The 22,570-nt window shown below is 44.1% G+C and overlaps 4 protein-coding genes across 8 annotated transcripts; 2 read left to right on the top strand and 2 right to left on the bottom strand.

Moving 5' to 3' along the window:
* Positions 1–10,287: 10,287 nt before the first annotated feature.
* On the top strand, positions 10,288–12,779 carry LOC6495129 (nuclear pore complex protein Nup75). The gene is made up of 6 exons (XM_001958956.4): positions 10,288–10,429; positions 10,487–11,649; positions 11,707–12,052; positions 12,111–12,301; positions 12,357–12,504; positions 12,571–12,779. The coding sequence occupies exons 1-6, from the start codon at positions 10,403–10,405 to the stop codon at positions 12,700–12,702; spliced, it is 2,007 nt and encodes a 668-aa protein (XP_001958992.1). The 5' UTR covers positions 10,288–10,402; the 3' UTR covers positions 12,703–12,779.
* On the bottom strand, positions 12,700–17,024 carry LOC6495504 (CTTNBP2 N-terminal-like protein). 2 transcript variants are annotated; one of them, XM_014907854.3, is made up of 5 exons: positions 15,858–17,023; positions 15,615–15,801; positions 15,438–15,559; positions 15,266–15,305; positions 14,569–14,782 (listed from the first exon to the last, which is right to left on the bottom strand). In XM_014907854.3, the coding sequence occupies exons 1-4, from the start codon at positions 16,711–16,713 to the stop codon at positions 15,289–15,291; spliced, it is 1,182 nt and encodes a 393-aa protein (XP_014763340.1). In that variant the 5' UTR covers positions 16,714–17,023; the 3' UTR covers positions 14,569–14,782; positions 15,266–15,288. The 2 variants fall into 2 exon arrangements, with proteins under 2 accessions (XP_001958991.1, XP_014763340.1); XM_001958955.4 differs by lacking the exon at positions 15,266–15,305 and having other exon boundaries at positions 12,700–14,782; positions 15,858–17,024.
* A 63-nt stretch (positions 17,025–17,087) lies between these two features.
* On the bottom strand, positions 17,088–19,101 carry LOC6495503 (nitric oxide-associated protein 1). The gene is made up of 2 exons (XM_001958954.4): positions 18,873–19,101; positions 17,088–18,811 (listed from the first exon to the last, which is right to left on the bottom strand). Exons 1-2 carry the CDS (start codon positions 19,049–19,051, stop codon positions 17,119–17,121), a joined length of 1,872 nt encoding a protein of 623 aa, XP_001958990.2. The 5' UTR covers positions 19,052–19,101; the 3' UTR covers positions 17,088–17,118.
* Positions 19,102–19,148: 47 nt separating this feature from the next.
* On the top strand, positions 19,149–22,570 carry LOC6495130 (longitudinals lacking protein-like). Of its 4 annotated transcripts, none has more exons than XM_001958953.4 (4): positions 19,149–19,279; positions 21,445–21,750; positions 22,156–22,242; positions 22,301–22,570. In XM_001958953.4, exons 2-4 carry the CDS (start codon positions 21,649–21,651, stop codon positions 22,493–22,495), a joined length of 384 nt encoding a protein of 127 aa, XP_001958989.1. In that variant the 5' UTR covers positions 19,149–19,279; positions 21,445–21,648; the 3' UTR covers positions 22,496–22,570. The 4 variants fall into 4 exon arrangements, with proteins under 4 accessions (XP_001958989.1, XP_032306843.1, XP_044571804.1 ...); XM_032450952.2 differs by having other exon boundaries at positions 19,234–19,307; XM_044715869.1 differs by lacking the exon at positions 19,149–19,279 and adding an exon at positions 19,335–19,581.

The raw sequence follows: 22,570 nt of genomic DNA, 5'->3' as shown, positions 1-22,570 counted from the left end.
CAACATAAATCCTCTGGAAAAATCTCTGAGAATCGCCTACTCTGCCCATCGTGGGTCTCGTAACGCGGTTGGGTGCTTTCGTTTCCTTACACACCTCACACCTGCGGACATAGTCTCTTACATCATCCACCAAATTCGGCCAATAATACATACGCCGAATCCTCTCCAGCGTTTTATTGAAACCCCCGTGTGCGGCCATTGGACTGTCATGCGCCTCCTTCAAGACTTCCGGAATCACTTCCTTGGGTAGCCATAGCTTCCACGCGAATTGGTCAACCAAGCCCTCTTCCTGAACCAGCTTTGCCCTCCGAAAAACCTTTCCGTCCATGACTTTCAAATCCGGAGTCACGTCCTTATTGGCTTCCACCGTCTCCGCCAACGTCCTATAATCTCTGCTCTCGAAACACGGAGACTCATAGTCTACATCTAAGCCTGACACTTCGATCTCTTCGCCGTCGCCTTCGAAAACCCTAGATAGCGCATCCGGAACCGCGTGCAGCTTCCCTTTCCTATGTTCAAACTTGAACTTATAAGCTTGCAACTTGGCTGCCCACCGTCCCAGACGTGATCTTAAATCGGGCTGTGACATGAGCCACTGCAGCGACGCATGATCCGTAACCACGGTGAATCTATGCCCTTCGACATACGGTCTAAAACGGTTGATGCAGACAATCGCCGCCAGACACTCTTGTTCCGTGACGGAGTAGTTTTTTTGAGCCTTGCTCAACTTCCTTGAGACGAAGGCTATAGGATACTCGTCTCCTTTATCTCCCTCTGTTTTCTGGACGAGCACCCCCCCTATACCATGACTACTCGCATCGCAATGGATGAAAAATGGCTTCTCAAAATCAGGACTGTGTAGCACTGGGGCTTGGCACATTGCTTCCTTCAACTTTGTGAACGCCTCGATCCCCGCCTGCGTCATCGTAAACCTGCACTTAGGTCTCACTAGATCTGTCAGTGGAGCCGCTATGTCCGCATAGTTGCTTATAAATTTACTATACCACCCAGTCATCCCCAGAAAACTCCGCAATGCCTTCAGAGTACGTGGGATTGGGTATTCCACCATGGCTGATATCTTTTCCGGGTCTGTTCTGATGACTCCTTCACCAATCACGTGACCCAGATACCTAACCGATCGTACGCAGAAATGACTTTTCTCGACGTTTAATGTAAGCCCTGCCTGTCGGATGTGCTCAGCCACCGTCGTTAGGACTGACATATGCGCCTCAAAGGAATCTGAAACGACTAATAAGTCATCCAAATAGACGAAAACTTCGTTTCGCAGAGAGGCCGGAATGACTTTATCCATGAGCCGCGTCATCGTCTGTGATGCGTTGGACAATCCGAACGGCATCACAGTGAACTGATACAACGGCTTGCCTGGTACTGTGAAAGCTGTCTTGTCCCGCGAAGCGGTGTCCAAAGGAATCTGCCAATAGGCGTCCTTTAGATCCAAACTAGAGATGTAAACTGCCTTTGGAAGCCGGCTTAGAATCGCGTCGATCTGTGGTAAAGGATATGCATCTCCCTGCGTGAAGCTGTTCACCTTTCTGCAATCCAAACACAGTCGAACCTTCCCTGGCTTTTGGACTAACACCACTGGCGACGACCAAGCGCTCTCGGATTCCTCGATTACTCCTAACTTCAACATCCTTTCAACCTCCCCATATAACAGTCTCTCCACCGCTGGGGAGACGGGAAAATGTCTCTGCTTTACTGCTTTAGCCTTCCCCACCTCGATGCTGTGGCTGATTAGATGCGTCTTACCTAGACCTAACTTGGCAAAAGACGGGAATTGCTCTACTACTTCCCTTAGCCTAGCTTGCTGTGCTATCGTCAACTCGTGACAAACTGACACCTCGCTAACTTGGAACTCTGTCGGCAGAAGCTCAAAGCTGTTCCAAAAGTCGATGCCCAAATACAAATCCTGCCTAAGTGTAGGAACCAAGTACAGATTTTGACTTCTACATTGGTCCTTGAATCTGATCTCGGTTGTCACCTGCCCTATCACTTGCTGTTGTTGTCCATCGGCTGTATTTACAAATGTTCCTTTGCGATCGAACTCCGCTCCGCTCTTGATAAATCTCTCTGCCAATCTACCTCCCAAACAGCTGACTGCAGCTCCTGTGTCCAGCAACCCTAGGACTTTCTCTCCTAGGAGATAGACTTCCGCAAACGGACGCTTATCCGAACCCTTATACCTGATCGTCTCGATCTTCCTCAACGAACGCCAATAACATTTTAACCTATTCGTATTTCTAGATTTTCTTTTCTGATTAACTTCCAGCTTCTTACTTCCTATTACTTCATTTTCTTCTCTATCTAAATCTGTTTTTCTTATCGCTACCTTTATTAGATCTACTTGTCCTTGCCCTGTCCTAATTGAACACGCTGAGCTGGACGGTCTTGCGCGTTCACTCTCCCGTTTTTTATACAATTCGCACAAGACGGTTTATAAACATTAGGTGCTCCGCACCCGAAACAAAACACCTTGCGTTTTCCAGCACAGTCCTGATATCTGTGCCCCTCCTTTCTACAATTCCAACAAATGAGAGCCACCGCCTCGATGTCCAAGTCCTCATCGGTCGAAAACTCACTCGCGTCCTCCAATTCCATTCCCTCATTTACTTCCGCTACCACTTTTGCAGCCGGATAGCTCCTATGTTGACCTCTATCCTCTCGTCTAAACCCCTCACCGTTCGACTTCTTCGGATAGCTGGGCTTGCAAAAGCTGCTTTCGCGCCGTATTTCCTGCAAGAACCTTTCGCGACGCTTACAGACTTCTCTTAATTGACTGATCGATCGAATCGTGACATTCAGCAATTCATGTCGTATTTCGGGCCTCAGGTTTCTCCTCACAACTTCCACTATCGTGGTCTCGCTAAGGGGCGTTCCCAGCCCGTCCATTAATTGCTCTATTGCGTCGTAGAACGTGTCGAAGTCTTCCTTCTCGCGTTGCTTTCTATCCCTAATAGACTCGCGTATGTCCACATCCGACCGACTATCGCGGAAATGGTTCCTGAGAGCGTCGCACAATTCGCCCCATCTCATGCCTCTATTCGCTTTGTGGAAGCGCCAATAAAACTCCCCGGCCTTGCCATCGAATAGGAGACTTGCACTTCCGCAGAGTGCCGAGAAGTCGCTATCTAGTGTTTGGTGGGTTAGAGCCTCCACTCGATAGATAAAGTTGTCTACAGTCATGCCATCTGGACTTCCGCTAAACCTGATCTTCCAGCTATTTAGAATATGTCCTACCTTGTCGGGCCGATATGTCGAGCTTGCTGCTCCTTGCTGTCTCGTGTCGCCCCTAAGAATATCCCCTTGGTCTCGAATCCTTCTCTCATTATCCGAGAGTTCGCTAGGATATTCATTTCGCCCTGCCATCCGGTAATCTCTTTCTTCAGCTTCCCTTTCGGCTCTTTGCTGAAACAATCTCTCCATCTGAGTTGATAGTTGTTCTAACAAAGTTGACTGCATGGCTTGCACCGACTGAGACACCATTGAGCTCATTTCTGCCGTACTACCTAGGGACTCTGCTTGAGAACCTCCTTGGCTTGCGGCACCCGGTGAATCCGCCCTACGCAATTGCTGGCTTGTGCCTGCCGAAGACATTTCGCTCGCCGTTTGAGGCTTCTCAAAACAAACAACCTTGCAAGTTGGACAAGAAGCTTTGGTTTTCGCGTGAGTAGTTATGCATGACTTATGGAACTCATGCCCACATTTGGTTCTGGCCCTGCCTGTTGCCATCTCTTTGTTGCATAACATGCATATTGGCACCTTTTGGGGTGTCGCTGCCCCCTTCTCTGACTCTGCTGGGTTCATTATGATATCTCTATTTCCGATAATTCTGAAAAACTAACACTTATTTCGCTAACGAAAATTGTATTCCTGTAGACTATAATCAAACTATGCCTCTGTCTGATCTGTGCACCGCCAATGCGCCACCTCACTGTTTTTTCTTCTTCCTGATCCTAGGTTCCAACCACTTCGTTCAAGAGAACCGACAAAAAGAAAACCCCTCTACTCTTCCCTCGCCAGTCCTGCTGACTCCCAGGCCCTGCGAGGTCAATGCTTCGGACGTGGTTACCTGCTACTTTTGCCGATAAATTCCAAGCGTCCGACTCCTCCTTTGGGGAATGACGGGGTCCGCTGCTTTCTTAAGGCGTGGTCAGAACTCAACGAGTCTGCATTTCCGAACACCTGTTCAGCCCGCTTTCCCGTCTATGCGTTACTAGAAGACGTCTGTGTCCGTTTCGCGTGGCTAGACGATTCCTCTGCTCGCCTATATTCCAAAGCGCAAATCCGGATTCACCAAACTACCCCTAGCCTGTGAGGCTGCTGAAGCATCGTGGTCTACTCTGCTTTCTTTCGAAGTAGCATTCCAAGCGATGTTACTCTTAGATCCTGAATGTTTTGGTCGTGGTTAATGCCATGCCATTGTAACCAGCCGAAAAAAGTATATACTCAATATCTTTGCACTACATGGTTGCTGTTAGCCATCTCCTAAACCACATGGCCACTAAGTTGGGCGCCAGAAAATCTATGAGGAATTATTAAAAATAATTATAACTGTAACGAACAGTCATGGCGCGAGAATCCTGTACTGACAAATTCGGGTGAGACGGGAGGTGCACGCTGTCGCCGGCCTAGACCTCGTCGGCTAGTGGGTGGGTCCCTCTAAAACTCCTCTCTCTCCCTACAGGATCCCTGCTGTCCATCATAGAATCTCGAATTTGATCGAACGCGTGCCTCGCCTGTCGAACAGCGCAGGCTTACCAATCCACTCTCTCAAAAACTTTCGGCCCGCAAGCGGTCCAAGGTAGCCCCCTGGATCGATCAGGTGACGGCATGGCGGCTGCAAATCAGACTCGGCTGTACTTTCTTAGCACATTATAAACATTTTATTACTTCTAATCCACATTCTAATCCACCCTTAACTCCTAACCTTACAATCTTAACCTAACTGCTAAACTTCATTCGATATCTCTTAAAACTAGGGTATAGGTACTAAATTACAACAAAACTTCAATCAAAATCTCTTAAATCTGAGGCATAGGAACTAAATTACAGCGAAACTTCAATATTCAAACATTAGAGAATCTTAATTGCAACAATTTGGCAATAAAACCCGTAAAGAGAAGGTTGGATGTCTTCACACCCGCTAACCTGCACGCCCGCGTGAGAAAATTCGCGTGAGGGACGTGGGATGGAATCGGGGTTCCGGCCCCTGAGCTTGGGAGCGACGAGATGACTTATTTGCTTATACTGATTCAGACTACCGCTGTAGACTCAACGCGTGGATCATGCCCGAGCTTGGGATTCTCCAAAGGATGCAGACGGCAACGAATGATTCTACCTCGGGGAAATTTAACTATGTTTTCTCACTCACCACTTCGTCCTGTTGTTGCGATGATGAAAGCGCTTTCCTCATGCCACCTGTAGGGGAGTGGTACAAAATTTAAGGGTCGCCAGATGCTTCCCGATATTCTTAAGACTAACAAGGAAAGAGTCTCTACGTCATCGCCTGCTCCTGGATCTGCCTTCTACTTCGGAGCAATCGCCGAACGCGAGTGGATTGCGGGCAGCAACAACAGTCTACGGCAATTTCACCACGAAGTCTGCTTTCTCCTCTATAGCTCTGCCAGCTCCTATGCTCCGTATTCGGGCGCACTTGCGCCGGCTCTTTCTAGAAACTCCTCTTTCAGAGCACGCGGTTGCCCGAAGTCCTCTCCGAGGGTTAGGTCAAAACCGCCTGCGTCGCTGGGATCGCCTCTTTGGTTCCTTCTTTTCGCTCCTTCGGTTGCTCCTGCGCGCTTCCTAATGCGGCGCAGCTCCCGCCGCGCTTGTGCCGGGCACGTGCCGCCCTCCTTCTCCTCGCTTTCGCTGGGGCCCACGGAGACAGCTACTCCAAGTTTCACTGCCCGTGGAGCACACCAATACGCCCACTCAGCCTTGATATTCGCCGAGTTCCTAAGCAAAACACCATCAAAATTTCCACCTAACCTCACTAACCAAGCTACACTCACCTAAGCGGGTTATTCCCGAGCTCTGCCACTAAAACTGTCTCGCTTTGTGCCCAACCGACGCTCTTCGCTGCGGATCGCCGTGCTCCAGATTCGGAGTCTGTATTCTCGGGTCCGTGTTCCTTCGAGTCCGCTTCGCACCGTTGCTGTCTTTTTGTTTTCCTCAATATCGCCTCGAATACCTTCGGTGTCGCCGGTTCACGTGGAAAAGAACGCAAGCTTCACGCCGCCATTCGGACCTACCTCACACCGGTTCGATCGTACATGATCCCCCCTGTCGCTGGGCTGCCAACTCCTGTAACTTTACCCCTATCGATATTTTTCGGCGTTGCCACCTCGACCATCTCTGCCTGCCTCTGTTACAACATCTTTTTCAAACCAGGAAGCCAGTACATTCTACTTCGTATAATTAGATTGGCAAAGAATCTACCTACAAAACTTTTGGGGTTTTCCGCTGAAGAATCGGATGATTATTGGCAAAGATATGGCCATCGCAGTGGGTCCTATTGACCTCCACATGCATTTTTAACAATTTCGAAGCGAATCCCCCAGAAAAAATGAAGAAAAATCTTAAAAATATTTCGTTTATAGATTTTGATGCAGATTGACGGAGAATTGATCCACAAATCGATTAAGGTATTCCTCTCAAGAATCGGATGGTTATTGGTAAAGATATGGCCATCGCAGTGTGTCCTATTGACCCCACTTGAATTTTTTTAAATTTCGAAGGGGACCCTCCAGAAAAATTGAAGAAAATTGTAAAAAATATTTGGTTTCTATGTTTTGATGCAGATTGATGGAGAATCAATCCAAAAATCGATCAAGGTATTCCGCTCAAGAATCGGATAATTATTGGCAAAGATATGGCCATCGCAGTGGGTCCTATTGACCTCCACATGCATTTTTAACAAATTCGAAGGGGACCCTCCAGAAAAAATGAAGAAAAATCTAAAAAATATTTTGTATGTAGATTTTGATGCAGATTGGCGGAGAATTGATCCACAAATCGATCAAGGTATTCCGCTCAAGAATCAGATGATTTTTGGCAAAAATGTGGACATCGCAGTGGGTCCTATTAACCTCCACATGCATTTTTAACAATTTCGAAGCGAATCCCCCAGAAAAAATGAAGAAAAATCTTAAAAATATTTCGTTTATAGATTTTGATGCAGATTGACGGAGAATTGATCCACAAATCGATTAAGGTATTCCTCTCAAGAATCGGATGGTTATTGGTAAAGATATGGCCATCGCAGTGTGTCCTATTGACCCCACTTGAATTTTTTTAAATTTCGAAGGGGACCCTCCAGAAAAATTGAAGAAAATTGTAAAAAATATTTGGTTTCTATGTTTTGATGCAGATTGGTGGGGAATCGATCCACAAATCGATTAAGGTGTTCCGCTCAAGAATCGAATTATTATTGGCAAAGATATAGGCATCGCAGTGAGTCCAGTTGTTTCGAAGCTTTAAAATTTTAAAAGTAGTAGTTGAGGCTATAAATTGCACAAGTTGGGACAATAACTCCAATTACAGAGTAATGTTAACTTTTCCAGACTCCTGGCAAATTATTGAAACAAAAGTGTATCCTTAATGGCTTTGGAAAACAAGTGAAAGTTGGCTTTGTCCTATAATATACACTCAGCCAGAAAAACTTTACGCTGGCGGCGGAAGGCGGATGCCACTCAACTCATGAATATTGATTGAATGGACATGCGTTTCGACCCCAAGCCTTCGATAAATAAAGTTTTCGCGTTTTATTAGTCCTTTGCACCAGCATAATTTGCAGACTTATTGACTTATCAGTCAACAGGTTGTTCAAGCTTTTATGTAAGTGGCTATATATAGCAATTTTGAGCAAAAAGTTCAATATGCACACTGATTTAATATGACGTTAATTATTAAGACATTTTCGGACTTGGACAACTTTCAACATTTAATGTTTAAGTTATTTTCTTACTGTTTTGCAAGTTAATTTCATTTTAAGGAGCTACAATCTTAATAAATAATTTAGATTGGCAAATGTATTATCGACTAAGTTTTGTTTAACATTATAAGCTTCAAAAACTTTTTCACAATCTTAAATTTAACAAATATTTTTCCTTTTAAAAATATAGATTTCTAAAATGTTTTCAAGTTTTTTAGAATCTTCAATACATTAAATTGAACCTCTAATGTATAGTAAAGTTTAATATATTATTTCTAAAAATTGCTTCATTTTTCAACTTGGATATCATTTTTCCAATTGTTTTTTAAACTCCTATTTCATAACGAAACTTTTTCAAACTCGTTAATATTTTGAAAAAGCTGTGACTCAATTTTTTTAAATATTTTATTCTGAAGTTATCCTAGAACTTTAATTTTACAAAAACCTCAAAGTAGGAATAATTTTTAAAGGAGACTCGAATATAAGAGAATTTTTTTTATATATTATTCTTGTACATACATTTTAAGTATAATTCACAAGGATGTAACCAACTGTCACTCGATTATTTATTCCGCGTATAAAAAGGCCGCGAACGTTATCACAGAACTCAACCAAACAGAATAAGCGTACATCCTTTGGTTACCTTTGCTTTTATATCTAGAAGAGCTCGCGGTGACGAAGCAACAGTATCCGTATCCCATACTGGTGAGTATGCGTGCTCCCTTACCTTTTGTGTGGGTGTGGGTGTGAGGGTTAGGGTGTAGATTGTTGGCCAGCGGGCAAAAAGTGAGATAATAAACAGTACACGGACGAGGACGGACTGGGTTTCCCGAAACCCCACACTCCTGTGTCAGCAGGTGAGTTTTGCTTTATAATTTTGTGCTGCACTTATTGTGGCTAAGGGTAAGGCCACAAACTTCAACATGTTGATCCAAAAAGTGCGCAAATGTCTTAACAGTATACAATTTTAATGCATGATGGCAAAAGAATAGATTTACCTCGTGCCATTATATACTGACCTTTTTCACAATTATGCATTTGAAGTAGTAATAAACAAAAACTAAATAATTAGTTACCCCATATAAAATATATCCCACTGGAAATATATGTAAATGCTTTTTAATTGACATATATGCAAATAAATAAATAAGTTTAATGGTAAATAATACTCCATTAAGCTCAATGTCATATCTTATCTGACATTTTTCATGCTTCTACAGAAGTAACTTCACTATGCGTTAATAAACCATTTGATAATTTCAAGTACCGATGAAATAAATAAGATAAAAGCCGAATGTTAATGACAAAGCATTTGTCTGTTTAATAAAATAGCTTTTTGGATATGTACAAAATTGGGAAACACAAAAAAAAGGTTTTTTCATAATGAAAAAATAAGGAATCATCACCTAACAGCTATACATAAATATTAATTATCCTAGTCAAAATATATATCCTTCTTTTTATTTGTCTGGGAATCCGTTTTTTCACATTTTTAATTTTCAGTTTAAAAGGTATTGTTACCGATCTTTTTCCATAAATATTTTTAGTCCGTTTCTTTTTTAAAAATTCTTTTTAGTTAAGTTCCTTGACCTGTATTAGAAGCCTTCCGCTTTGGCTGATCACGGCTCTTTTGATGATTCATTTAGACACTGGATTTAGTCATTACCATTGTTATATCAGAAAGAAATAGTTTTTTCTCTTATCTTTCCCATTCTACAAGTCATATAGGATAAAAAATAAAATAATAATTCAACAAATGAATTGTAATTATCTAAAAGTGTTTAACCCTGAATTTTATGATAGTTGTTATAAGCTGTTCCATAGCTCTCGATCTTGCATAGTCATTAGAAATCTAAGCCAGAGTCTTCTAGCGTGATAATGAAGCCTTCTTACTTTTATCTTTACCATGATCCTTACCAGGATTTAAAACCAAAGCTTTTAATCAGTTACTTTTTTCACTAACCGATGTTCCACATTCCACTGTTCCTCTATGCCACCAAATTTAAAATTATACTTGAACGGCCTTAAATATATTCTACCCCCGTCTTTCTTATATTATTTAATGTAATCAACAATGTAATAAAGTTTATCAAATTAAACCTTAATACATTAAAAACTTAAATTTTTTATTCAATATTTAAGTTTAGCTTTATTGTCAGGACACTTTTTCATATCTTATTTATTGTCAGCTATGGCAGAAACTTTGCAAAAATATAATTACCAGATTACAAATAAATCCTTATTTTAATATATATGTATATTAAAATAAGTTTTGTAAAATAATGAGCTCCTAAAACTAGTTAGAAAAAGCTAAATGATTATTTTTATAAATATTTCGCAACACTGAAAGGCATCTTCGTTTGCGCGCGTTACCAACACTTGTTGCAGCCGGCTGCGAAACGCGCTTCTTTTTTGTGTATTTTTATTATATTGTTTAATTTAGAAGCCATAATGACTGACAGCAACGTTCCCGCCTTTGTGAGTATCATAATAATAAATTTATTCCTTCCTTCACTCAATAATTCTTTGTTTTAGGAACTCGGGGATACCCTGGCCATGCGTTGTGGAAACACTTTGACCGGAGTATTTGTCCCAGGATCTAAAATCGCCCTTAGTGCTTTCCGACATGTCAAGTACAACTCAAGAGACGTTCCAACCGATACCGCCAACCAGGATCCCGTGCTCATCTACATGGCCCACGAAACCACACTCTTTGATGAGCCAGTTCTGAGGAGCCTTCTTGCCGAATCGAACGCCACCTTCGCTACACTGCAGCAGCTGGGACAGAAGGCAGCGCGTGTGGAGTACGTCAACATTTCACGGGCATACCGTAGCATTGTGCGAGCCTGCCTGGAGAAATTGGAGCACGAGAAAAAGTCGCCAGAGGTGCAGACGGATGATCTGCGGCTGCAGCGCTTCTCAGAGGCCATGGTTGTCTTTTATGCGGCAGAGTGCCTGTGGCATTTGTTTGAAATCCTCTACATCCAGCAAAACCAACTAGTGGTGCCCCAGCTATTGGAATGGGCGCGCTTCCATTTCCCGCAAACGGAGGAAAGGGCCACCGATCTGCTGCTGATGGGCGAGGAAGCCAGTGAGTCTGACGACTACTGGAATGTGCTCAGGTCTCTCATCATGCTTGGTGAGATAGACATCACCCGTGCCATTCTGTCCCAGAACCGCAGGGCCAGTCAACCGGCTTTCAAAACAGCAGAGTTGGCGCTAAAGTCGATGCCCATCTACCAGGAGGGATATTCGTTGCAAAAGTTTAACTCTCAGTGGGAGTACTGGCACATGGACACAGAACGCAAGATCCTGTCGAATGTATTCGCTACGGAGCCAGAACTGGAGCAACTAGTTCAGCTCGTGGTGGGCAACAACGATGAATGGGATGCTGGGATCAAGGCAAGCCAAGACTGGTACCAATACCTACCGGGATATCTGCTCTACACAAAGCCCACCTGCAAGCCATTCGAGCTGAGGATAGCGTCCACCAATTGGCTCAACCGCTGGTCTATGCTGCGGCCCGAACGGATATTGAACAGCATGAGTCGCATGATCCTGCAGCTGATGGAGCACGATGTTAGGTTATTCATCTATGAGGCCCAAAAAATAAGCGACACTAACTGGTTCTCGGCGCACTTGCTAGATTTGATCCACAATTCTGGAATCCTCAAGGCCTACTTCGATCAAAACAACGTGTAAGCCATAATTTTCATAAAAATAAGTTATCAGAACTATAATCATTATTTTTATAGTGATCTTCCAGCATTACGGCACTCTATAATCTATGAGTACGGCACCTTTTTGATGTCCGCACGGAATCTTTGGCATCTGGGAATAGACTATTTGGATTATTGCAAGCAGGAAGGCAGGGCGGCTATCGAGTTGCTCTTGCCAAGGATTTCCATTCGCAGCGAGCGACAGGCCAACAAACTAATCAATCTGGCCAAGCAGCGAGGACTCCTGACTGTGGAACAAGATATCTGCAAAGTCCTCTCAAAGAGGGCCTATGATGGGGAGCGTTATGGCAACGCTCTGGAATGGGCCATTCGATCTAAGGATGTTTTGCTAGTCACGGGAATCGCTGACTTTATACTGAAGGTATTTTTGTAAATAAAAACATAATTTTTGTTCCATTTATTGATTCATATTTTTGCAGACTTATTCCAGGACGGGAAACATGCTATGTCCAGATACGATTGCAAATATTGGAGGCCGCATGTTCATCTCGCCGCGTTTGGTCTTCCTCTCAAAGTACTTTGAGTTTTACGAATTCTACCGAAATCGTGACTTTCTGTCGGCATCTGAGTTGCTCGTTAATCTTTTAGAGTCGAAAATAACCCCCGAATAGTGAGTATTGAGTTTTCAGTCCAAAGATCTTTTAACTTCAACCAATTGCAATTAGCTTCTGGCCCTCCTTACTCATCGATTCCATGCCTCTGCTCGAGTCGAAGGATCCGAAAATATTCTCGAAGGAAACGGTGGCTATTTTGCACCACATTGAAACCGAACTTGTTCCCATCATTGAACGCAACACAGACAAGTTTGGCGAGGTACGTTGGATGCTTAAGGTTGCAAATATTATAATATTAAATAAATTTTTAATTACTTATTCACAGCACCACACAGAGACCGTTTTCAAGGACTATCGGGTGGAGAATATTGACGAAATACTGAACCTCATGCGATTAGCCTGTGCCCGCAACTTGGCCAGGGCGATGATCATTGAGAACACAATGGCGTTGGAGTGATTTTGAATGCATTTTTAGTGTAATTTATTTTGTATTTTTCGCTTTTCCAATACATCGTAATTTGTTATAGATTTTAATGCACTGCTAACTTGTTATTCATACGCATTTTGTTTATATCTTGTGCCTCTTTGCTATTTATTGTACCAACAACGCTACTTGACTGGCTGTTGCCCTTTGACTAAAAGGAAATCCATGCTGCTGGGGAGAGCTGGAGGGAGGACGTTCACAGTATGCATTTGTAATTAAGGAGGGGGGGGCTAAACACAACGTTTAAAATCAGCTCCATCCTGCTGGGCCCCCAAACAAATGGTGTCCCAGCTAACTAAACTAGTGTAAACGGTGTGGATAATTCTATAGGATATCATTCTCCGGAATCGGCTAGGCGGCAAATCAAGAATGCTTAAGCCAAACTTAAAATAATGTTAAAACCAATCACTAAAAGTACTTTTCAGCTGCACATAAAGGAAGTTTATACACGTATACGACTTCGCACCTAAGAACTATTAAACAACGCACAGAGCACAAGGGTAAAACACATATTTATGTATATATATGCAAATATTGGGAATATATATATATCTGCGGGTATGTCTATATATATACTATATATTCTGTTTTTTTTTCTGTTTCCTTTTTTTTTTATCATTATGAGAATCGCACGGCCTTGTACAAATGTTCGGTTACTACGTACGGAATTACAATTAAACTTGCATGTCTCTTGGCTTGGCCCTTGGACCGCCAACGGCAATTATAAAAAATGTTCCATTCGACAGGTTTTTGGGGGGAAAAAAACAAAAACTAGTTTCCTAAGATGAGGAGCCGTCGGGGTGGGTCACACTGCATGTCCATCATTCTAAATCTTAACAAAACTTATATTTTCTTCTACTCATTTCACTTATAATTTTTTGTTTTTGCGACAAACACACTAGGCAACAGAAATAATAGAAATCAATAAATTATTTTTGATTATAAAGTTTCCAATCCCGAACTGACAACAGAGAATTTAATAAAAATAAAGTTACCGACTATATAAAAACAATTCTACCTTATATGGTACAAAAAAAAACACAAATGGTCATCTATATCTTAAAAATTGGACATTAAAATAATGGTTTTTTGAAATTTTGAATCAGATAGCTCCTAAAACATGAATCCTCTATTGCTTGATAACAGAACGTCGTAATTATGACTCTAAAATTAATAGCTACTTAAGGAGTCATTAATAATGACCACCAATTCAAAAATTAGGCAGCAGTTGGGAGGAATGGAGTTCGACTTTAAATGGCAGTTCGAGATGGAAGATCCTGTTGCCTAGCGCTCATCAAGGGACTACGCTTTGAGTATTTCGCTTAAACTAAGCCAATATTGGTTAATTATGTGGTTGTGATTGTGAGAGGTGTCTAATTATGCTTCGCCGTGGCCACAGCCGCCGCTGTGGCTATACCTGCCGCGGCCGTCGACGCTGTGGTGGTGGCTGCCACTATGGCACTGCTGCCCGTGATGGAGCCAAGCCGTGAAAGCGATGGCTCTCGTTTTGGCGGAACAATTGGCTTGGTCGGTATTGGAGGCGGAGCGCCGCGAGCTCCGGCCGGCGGTACTGTAACGGGTGGCACGGCTATGGGCACAGGATGGGGATGTGGTGGCACAGCCGTCTGGTCAAGTGCTGCTGCCGCAGCTAGAGCAGCATATTTTCCGCCAGGCGCCCGCTGAATAGTGGCTGTGGGCTGCATCTTCGCCGGTGATGGTGATGGTGGTGCCGGTGTGGGAACGGTGACGGGAACACCTGATGAGTCCACAGAGGAGCTTCCAGCTGCACTGGTGGCGTTGGTAGTATTGTTTGAAGTTGGATTTGTCGGTGTGTTATTATGGTTTATTGCAGCCGCCGGTGGTGGTGGTGCCATCACGGCTGTGGCTGTGCCTGTGGGCGCCGTTGCTATCCCGGCACTCCGGATGTTCTGACCTGGTGCTATAGACCGAGCAATGCCAGTCTGGGGACCTGATACCGGCATACTGCTTACCGTGGCGGTTGGCTGCACGATCTTGGCGATATTTACCATAGGGGGCGTGGCACAGGCATCGTCTGCAAAACGTAGATGATTGGGATTAACATTCAGTGGAATAAGTGGCATTACAGCATTCCATCTTCGGATATCCGAGGTGAGAAAGCCCTTGCAGAAGCTAAGAAGATAATTCAGAAACGTAAGAAACTTTCATATTTATTTGTGGATTTCTCCATAATCTTTAACAAAAAATATAATTTTAAACAGTATCATACAGTTTTTATTTTGTAATAAAATATATTTGGGTTTATTGGCCAATTAATAGGGATATTAAGCTTCTGCTGGGACCAGTGTTGTGTGTAAATGCATCGACATGGTCGTGAATCGCTAGAGACAGCACTGGTAGCAAGTTTCTACTTTCTGGCATTGGCACCAGAGTGCACCAATGGTTTAGATGTATGTACATACATTGGTGGGTGCGTGGGCGTGCGAATGCGTGATCGTTTGGGTGGTGCATCAGTGGTGTGCACAAGAATAACGTCACAAAACAAAAAACAAATCACCTTGCAATTGCGTAACATTTTTTCTAACAAAAGATTTCGGCTTCAAGAGGAGTTCGAAAAAAAAGTAATATAAGTATAGAGTTAAAGTTTGTATATAGAAAATTATAAAGAGGGCAACCATAATTACAACAGCCAGTTTCCGGTTGGAACACGTTTTTTGTTGCTCACTCACCGCTAAACTGTCGCGCCTTGGCAGCGGCCACGGAGGAACTGCTGGCCCCCAGCTGGTGTTGCTTCTTGAGAGCCTCATGCTCGCCGCGCAGATTATTGAGCTCCTGTTCCAACTCTTTAACTCTATAAATATTATACAGTTTAGTGGTTAAACAGACTGGGAAGTATCTTAACTTACCTTAGCTCCTCTTTGGCCAACTTGGCCAAGAGAGTCTTACGCTCCAGCTCCATGGCTTGGGTCTGTTTCTCCAGCTCTTCCTCCATGCGCAGCGACTTCTTGCTCTCCTCCTCCAAGCCCTCGGCAATGGTATCCGAGCGCTGTTTCTCCTCAGCAAGTATCTGGGCCAAGTCCTCCGAGCGTTTACCTACAAATAGGACAAATTATATAAGAGTCTAGAGGATCTAGAGGACTTCTACTAACCCTCCTCAATGTACTTCATCAAGATCTTCTTGCGCTCTGCAATCAGTAGCAGCACAATCTGTTTCTGTCGATTCCTCTCGTACTCCAGCGTCTCTTGTAGCTTTTTGAGGTCCTTCTCCATCTTAGCTACTTGGGCGCGCTCCTCCTCGAGGTCCTGCTTCAACTTGGAGCGCTCCATTTCGAGACCATATGTGATGTCGTCGCCCTGCGCCGTATCGTGCTCGTGCTTTCGCTTCTCCTCCTCCAGTTCTTGCAGCATTCGCTGGTTGTTCTCCAGCGATTCAGTGAGTATGTTTACCATGCGAACGTGCGTAGCCCTTTGCTTGCTAACCATCTGGTACTGCTGCTCCATTTGCTGCTCTATAATCTGACGCACCTCCATCTCGGCCTGGGCAGCCTGTGTGGATGACTCCCTGGAGATAAGATTCCCGTTCAGGGCAATCTTGTCCCGGAATATGGCCGCATATGGATCATTTGGCTGGAGGCGCTTAGTGCGCAGCTGGGTGATAAGTTGTTTAACCCGTTCGTTGCGCAGAGCAGCGATGCACACATCGCGAGCCTGCAGCTCTCCTTCCAGATAGTACAGCATCTTGACCAACTCGCTGTGCGGCAATTCGGAGCGACTGCGTCCGTTGGTAGCCACCGCCGGCAGCTTGTGTATTACCCCCGGTCCCGGCTTCATCGTCTGGAACTCATGGTTTGCGCTGACGGTATCGCTGCCCGAGGCGGATCCCGAGCAGTTTTCGATACCGAAGTCAGCATCCGGGGCCGTGCCCACAAACCGGGCGGTGCCGCTGCTGCAACCGGAGTCCTCCGCGAAGATTTCCGCAGGGGCGCTATTGGAGTTCTGCTCCATTCTCCCGATTCCCTGTTCCCGTTGCCCGACCCCTGCCTCACAGCATACAAAAAATGGTGCGTCGCAACCGAAGTTTGTGGTTTTCACAGCTCGCTTCTAGGCGAGTGGGGAGCGATCAACGCTATTTCACTAATACCCTGGGAACACTTGTAATCTCTGCCTTAGACCAGCGGCATTTTAGGTTGCTGCAATTGTTACTAATTTAATAAATTCTGTGCCACACAAATTCTTTGTCGTGAAAAAGTGGATACTTCGCGGACAGCGTTGCCGGACTTGTCTAAACCCATTTTGCGGTCCGGCAACTTTTTATTGGCTGCCCAGCAGTGTTGAAAACCGAACAATAGATTTCTTGGCGCCATATAGAAATTTAAAAGTTTAGTTTTCAAACAATAACAATGATTTCTTTTATTTTTTAAATACAAAAGGTTTAGAAGTGTTGTAGGCTAGAGAATTTCGAATATGTTTTCCGACTAGACGATCCGCTAAAGGTATTAAAGCTGGATCACGCTTGTAAATTCCAGTCGAGTTAGGTGTCCACACCCGCAGACGACATTCCGAATGGCCGGGCAGTAGCAGTCCCATCCATCCTGCCGAGCTAAGCGTTATATCACAATTTAGCCTTCCTTCACTTCTTCCCTTGCTTTCCACGACGATTTCATCCTCTTTAGCCTGCAATCCGGGCCAGCGATGTAAACGCGCTTCTAAATCCCCTCCAGCTGTGGGGACACCAAGGTAGGGCGTGCCCAAGTATCGTTTATAAATATTATCCGCTTCTTGGGTATCCGATATCAACACGGGAAGATGTTCGGATGCAAATACAAACACCTTAATCCAGTCAAACTGGTTTTTATAGCTTCTTAACTCCAAAAGATCCATTCGAGCCAATCCACCAAGAAAAATGGACATCTGTGGCCGCAAACGAAACGCCCTGGGGCGAATCATCTTGGTAGGCTGTAGTTGAACCAGCTCCTCAGCTGTCAGGAGTGGAGTGAGTTGGTCTGGATGCATCACGCCAGGTGTGTCGTACACCCATCTTGCCTCCTTGTACTCCGCTGCATGCTCGTTCAATGTGGTAATTGGTCGCGTGCCACTGGACATGGAAAACGCATCGTGGACATCGTTTCTACCATCAAAGGTACGTCCAACGGCACCTGACGGCTGGGCGGCGAGAGGATTTCCTGTATCAATAGCCTTTTCCCTCCGATGTTTCTCAATTGCTGCCTTTTCACTTCTCTCTGCCATCAGTCTCTTGAAGCGCAGATAAATTCTATCGTTAGATGGCCTCAGGATAGGAAATCGAAGGAGTTTCAGTGTGGTTCCTGGCCATGGACACGTAGTTGCCTGCCGAACAAGATCACTGGCTTCTGGGCGACAGTAGTCAGAGTTCAGCAAGATATTGAAGAGAGAGCTTTTTCCCACATTTGTGCAGCCCAGGAGATAGACGTCGCCCTTATAAGCCCATGTCTTTTGTAGCTGTGTGATTAACTCTTCGATGCCGTATCCAGTTTTGGCGGAAATAAGACTAACATTTTTTATGTTTAGCTCGTTTCCACCGCCGTATCGTACAAACTCATTCCGAAGGCATTCTTTAACGTGCTGCAGGTAAATATTGGAGTCTCGAGGGAGGAGATCCACCTTGTTTCCCACAAGAAAAATTGGGCGTTTGGTTCCTAAAACGTTCTGCATGCCCGGCCAAATAGAACTGGGAAAGTCGAGTAGATCCACAATGACAATAGCTAGGGCATATTTGTCCTGTATCTGGGAAATCGTTTCCACATACGAGGCCGGAGTCACCTCCACGTCCAAGGCAATGTTGTAATTGTGAAGAAAATGGCATCGCTGGCATGTAATGGTATGGAGCTCGGCCCTCGTTCGTCCTCGAAAAATTTCGCTGGGTATGTAGCCAGGGAGGGAAGCTCTGGAGCAATGCAAGTGTGCGCCACAACCATTGCAGGGAACTTTAGAAGCAGGAATCGACGGATCCGGCGTGCCCTGTTTATTGGAGCCTTCCTTGGCTCCTTGATAGAACTCATATTCGTCCATCCAGTCTTCGGGAAGACTTTCAGATGGGGCCGAAATTGACGGCGGCGGTTTCCATCTAATTAAAATGGAAATCAAATGTTTATTTTTATCCAATTGAGTTAGAACCTAGTAATCACCTGCTTTCCAAAACAGAGCTGTAATAAACGTGCTCATGTTTCCGGTAGCGTTCCCTGGCGAGAAGCCACCCTCTTTGACGCGAGCTACCAGACACTTCAGCTGCTGCTCCATACAATCTGTGACATTTCGTTAATACTTTTTTATTGATAAATTTACGTAAACAAATCGCCTTCAACATTTTATAGTTCGGCTGGGCACCAAAACAAACATTCGGCACTTTTTCAACACTAATTTTGAAGAACCCTCATTCATATAAAAGTGTCATCACCAAGAATCTACAAATAGAGATGGCACAACGTTGCAGTGTTGTATAACGAAGGGCAGCAGTGCTGAAAAGGGGCTCTCACAAAGGCAAAAGAAACTCATCGAAAAGAGAAAAAAGAAAGCAGCGTTAGCGAAAGCAGAGGTGAGTCGAGTGCGGGACAAAAAAGCGTGTATGTATTAAAATTGAAACAAAAAGATCTAGAAGAAACGTGTCCACGGCGCATAAAGCGAACTCCTGTCACAGAGACAGTGAGATTTACGCACTGGCAAAAGTACAGAGTACACGCCGAGTAAAAAGCAGCAAGCAGCACAAAATAAAATGATTAGGAAAGTGTGTGGAAAAAAAAAGGCACAAGTGTATGTGAACGGCGGCTGTATGTGTGAGTGACGTGACTGTATGCGTGCTGCTGCTGCTGCGTGTATAAAAAAAAAAAAAAGTAAAAAGTAACGCGAAGCTCGACCTAATTTTAACAAAATATTACAATAATATTTGCATAAACAAATGCTGCAACTAAGACGGACGACAAATGTGCTGAGCAAAGACGCCAAGCACCCCCGAGCATTTTGTTGCACTATAATTTGTTGTTGTCGCTGCCGCCACCGCCGCCATTGTCTAGGCAAGGAGGCTCATTCGGCTCGCACATTTCCATTTCCCCCGTGTTGTTGTAGTTCTTTCCGACACACGGGTTGAGTAATACAATAACAAAAACAGCAGAAGAGGCTTCGGCCACAGCGGCGACGGCGGCTCAAATTTTAACAGTGCACTATGGGCTAAATGTACATTTTCCGGCATAAACTCTTAGTTTTAAAGATTACTTCGAAGCTACAGACGAGTATTTTTTCCTTTTTTTGATAAGCTAGAATAGAATTTGGATTTTTGTATTTCAAAGATCCCTTTCCCTTTCTTTTCAAAACAATCATAAAAAAAAAAAAACAACAAACAACAAGAAGTTGAAAGTAAATTTGTAAATGTTTATTGCCAGAAAAAAACGACCTTTCGCCCATAGTGGAGGAGTGTTGCAACTTTCGTTCGAACTCGTTTCGGGTTGTTGTCGCTCACTCACTTACTCACCGCCTGCCTTACCAAAAACTGGTATTTATTAAGAAGCAAAAAAAAACAAAAAAAAAAGACTGTTGAGATGCAGTTGTTGTGGGAGCAATTTCCTAATGGATGGGGGGGAAGAAAAAAAATCAATAGTTCGGAAATTAGACAACTTTCAACATCTCTTATTGCCGCCGAGCCGCCTGCCGCGCCACAAAATGCACTAAACGGGCCAGGCCAAAAGAAGATAACCCCGGGCGCAAGTGGAAGCGAGATAGTTGCTACCAATACATGTGCAGTTGAAATTTCCAGCGATGTCTGCTCTGCGCCGTCTTTGTTGTAATGTAATTGCGAAATCATAACGGCAGTTGAAAGTTGAGAGCGCTTAGCCAAGTATTTGCTTGATGTGTGTGTGTTTGTGTGAAAGAGTGTGAGAGTCTACACGCTTTAAGCTCTGATGAACTCCGAATGCTCTACTCTCAGCACCCTTTTTGTTGCCGCTACCGCCTACACCACACAATCAGCCGGTTAAAGCGTCCGCAATTGTAGCGCATATGTGTGTCGCGTCAACAAGCGCCTGGGCCCGCAAAAGGAAAACACATGTTGTAGGCACAGTGGGACTGTTCGGGAAATGGAGAAACAAAAACCTCTACTCCTAATGGAAGTGCGAATGAGTTTCCTGAATGCATCCGCCGCCATCTTGAAGATATTCAGAATGAATGTAATTTACAGATGTGGATGAGATATAAATAGATTGCAGCAGCTGCAAGTGGAATAGACAAATCTCGGTTCTGATGAATGAGCTCATACTCCACTGTATGAGACTCAAATTCAAATAAGCAAAAGAAACAGCAACCAGCAAATTACTGAAAATGCAGAAATTGCCTTGAAAAGTGAAAGGCATTTCAACTGAGCGGAGCGGAGAGCGCAAGCGAGTCTCGTCGTCTTTGATATTTTTGCTTAACCTTTGCGGCAGCTGTTTGTTGCTGTTGTTGTTGTTGTTGTTGGTGCTGGCGCAGCACATTTGACATTTTCAAACAAACACACACACACACCCATAATACTCTGCACATTCCAAATTCCCATTTCCATTACCATTACATTGGGGCTGCACATGCGCCGAGTGCTTATACCCTGTACCCTTACTCAGAAGGGTATATTTAGTTCCTACTTTACTTTGGTCTAGAGTAGAAACTCTGGCCAAGATTGTTGCTTGTTTGCTTGCTTGCCAGTCATTGCATTAATTTTGTTTATTTCTCTTTCAGAGTGCGGGAAAGATACTGAGCCGAACCCAAAAAAAAAACCCACAGACTACGAAGCCCAGCCCCAAAAGAGTGTTGTAGTGGACTGGATTAGAGTCATCTAACGGTGAACCTTTCGGCCACTCGTCCAAATTAAAAACTCCTTTCCTACATTTGTGGATCAAACGAGCGAGCGTCCCGCAACGCCCCACCAACAAAAGCTTCTTCATGATGTCGTCGGATCAACAGTTCTTTCTGAAATGGAACGATTTTCAAACGAATATGGTGACCTCGTTCCGTCACTTGCGTGATGAGAAGAGCTTCACAGATGTAAGTATCCCCCCATCCAAAAATCTTAGTCTGGCTTCGCGGAAGGAAGTTCCAAACAAATTTCCACTTTTTCCTGCCATTTCATTCATGGAAGTTTGCCTCTAATTACCTATTCTGAGATGGGCTTAGGCTACTCTCTTCACTTGGCCCGATTGGCTTTGGAACGGCCCCGGCCGAGGGTCACTCACCAGCTCAACTCACTGGGTTCTGTCTACCTACCTGGCCCTCATACCGCATTCTCTTAATTCTGTCTGCTTTTCTTTTACCTGCTTCTTTGTCTGGCTGGTCGTCTCTTTGTGTTCATTTCTACGTAATGTTCTAGGGCCAGGCCTGGTATTTGTTTTGGGGGAAAATCGGTAACGGATTTGAGCGAGTTTTCAATAATTTTCTCATTATTCTTTCTAGGTAACACTCGCCTGCGAAGGCCAAACCTGCAAAGCACACAAAATGGTGCTCTCCGCTTGCAGTCCGTACTTCAAAGCGCTGTTAGAGGTGAGTCTTGTTATTTAATATTGAATTTTGAACTAATCAAGTAATATCCTTTTTGTAGGAGAACCCATCAAAACATCCAATCATCATCCTGAAAGATGTCTCCTACATTCACCTACAAGCTATTCTAGAGTTTATGTACGCCGGGGAGGTGAACGTGTCCCAAGAACAATTGCCAGCATTTCTAAAGACCGCCGATCGCCTCAAAGTGAAAGGCCTGGCAGAGACACCCAGTTCAATAAAGCGGGAGGGTTGATGGTATTAACAATAATAACAAAAAAAATAAAAACAACAAAAACCCTAAAACAAAACAAAAAAAAAAATTATAAAA

The sequence above is a fragment of the Drosophila ananassae genome, chromosome 3L, assembly GCF_017639315.1.
Source record: "Drosophila ananassae strain 14024-0371.13 chromosome 3L, ASM1763931v2, whole genome shotgun sequence".
In the NCBI taxonomy this organism is placed as follows: domain Eukaryota; kingdom Metazoa; phylum Arthropoda; class Insecta; order Diptera; family Drosophilidae; genus Drosophila; species Drosophila ananassae.
This window is presented reverse-complemented; position numbering and strand designations above follow the sequence as displayed.

What these genes read in the sequence shown, in the direction of transcription:
- LOC6495129 (XM_001958956.4), top strand. Translation starts at nt 10,403, where the DNA reads ATGACTGACAGCAACGTTCCCGCCTTT. An exon ending in TACTTCGATCAAAACAACGT is followed by an intron (nt 11,650 to 11,706) that starts GTAAGCCATAAT and finishes TTATTTTTATAG; the next exon opens with TGATCTTCCAGCATTACGGC. An exon ending in TCGAAAATAACCCCCGAATA is followed by an intron (nt 12,302 to 12,356) that starts GTGAGTATTGAG and finishes AATTGCAATTAG; the next exon opens with CTTCTGGCCCTCCTTACTCA.
- LOC6495504 (XM_001958955.4), bottom strand. Translation starts at nt 16,713, where the DNA reads ATGGAGCAGAACTCCAATAGCGCCCCTGCGGAAATCTTCGCGGAGGAC. An exon ending in GATGAAGTACATTGAGGAGG is followed by an intron (nt 15,802 to 15,857) that starts GTTAGTAGAAGT and finishes TCCTATTTGTAG; the next exon opens with GTAAACGCTCGGAGGACTTG. An exon ending in TTGGCCAAAGAGGAGCTAAG is followed by an intron (nt 15,560 to 15,614) that starts GTAAGTTAAGAT and finishes TAATATTTATAG; the next exon opens with AGTTAAAGAGTTGGAACAGG.
- LOC6495503 (XM_001958954.4), bottom strand. Translation starts at nt 19,051, where the DNA reads ATGTTGAAGGCGATTTGTTTACGTAAATTTATCAATAAAAAAGTATTA. An exon ending in AGCTCTGTTTTGGAAAGCAG is followed by an intron (nt 18,812 to 18,872) that starts GTGATTACTAGG and finishes CATTTTAATTAG; the next exon opens with ATGGAAACCGCCGCCGTCAA.
- LOC6495130 (XM_001958953.4), top strand. Translation starts at nt 21,649, where the DNA reads ATGATGTCGTCGGATCAACAGTTCTTTCTGAAATGGAACGATTTTCAA. An exon ending in ATGAGAAGAGCTTCACAGAT is followed by an intron (nt 21,751 to 22,155) that starts GTAAGTATCCCC and finishes TATTCTTTCTAG; the next exon opens with GTAACACTCGCCTGCGAAGG. An exon ending in ACTTCAAAGCGCTGTTAGAG is followed by an intron (nt 22,243 to 22,300) that starts GTGAGTCTTGTT and finishes TCCTTTTTGTAG; the next exon opens with GAGAACCCATCAAAACATCC.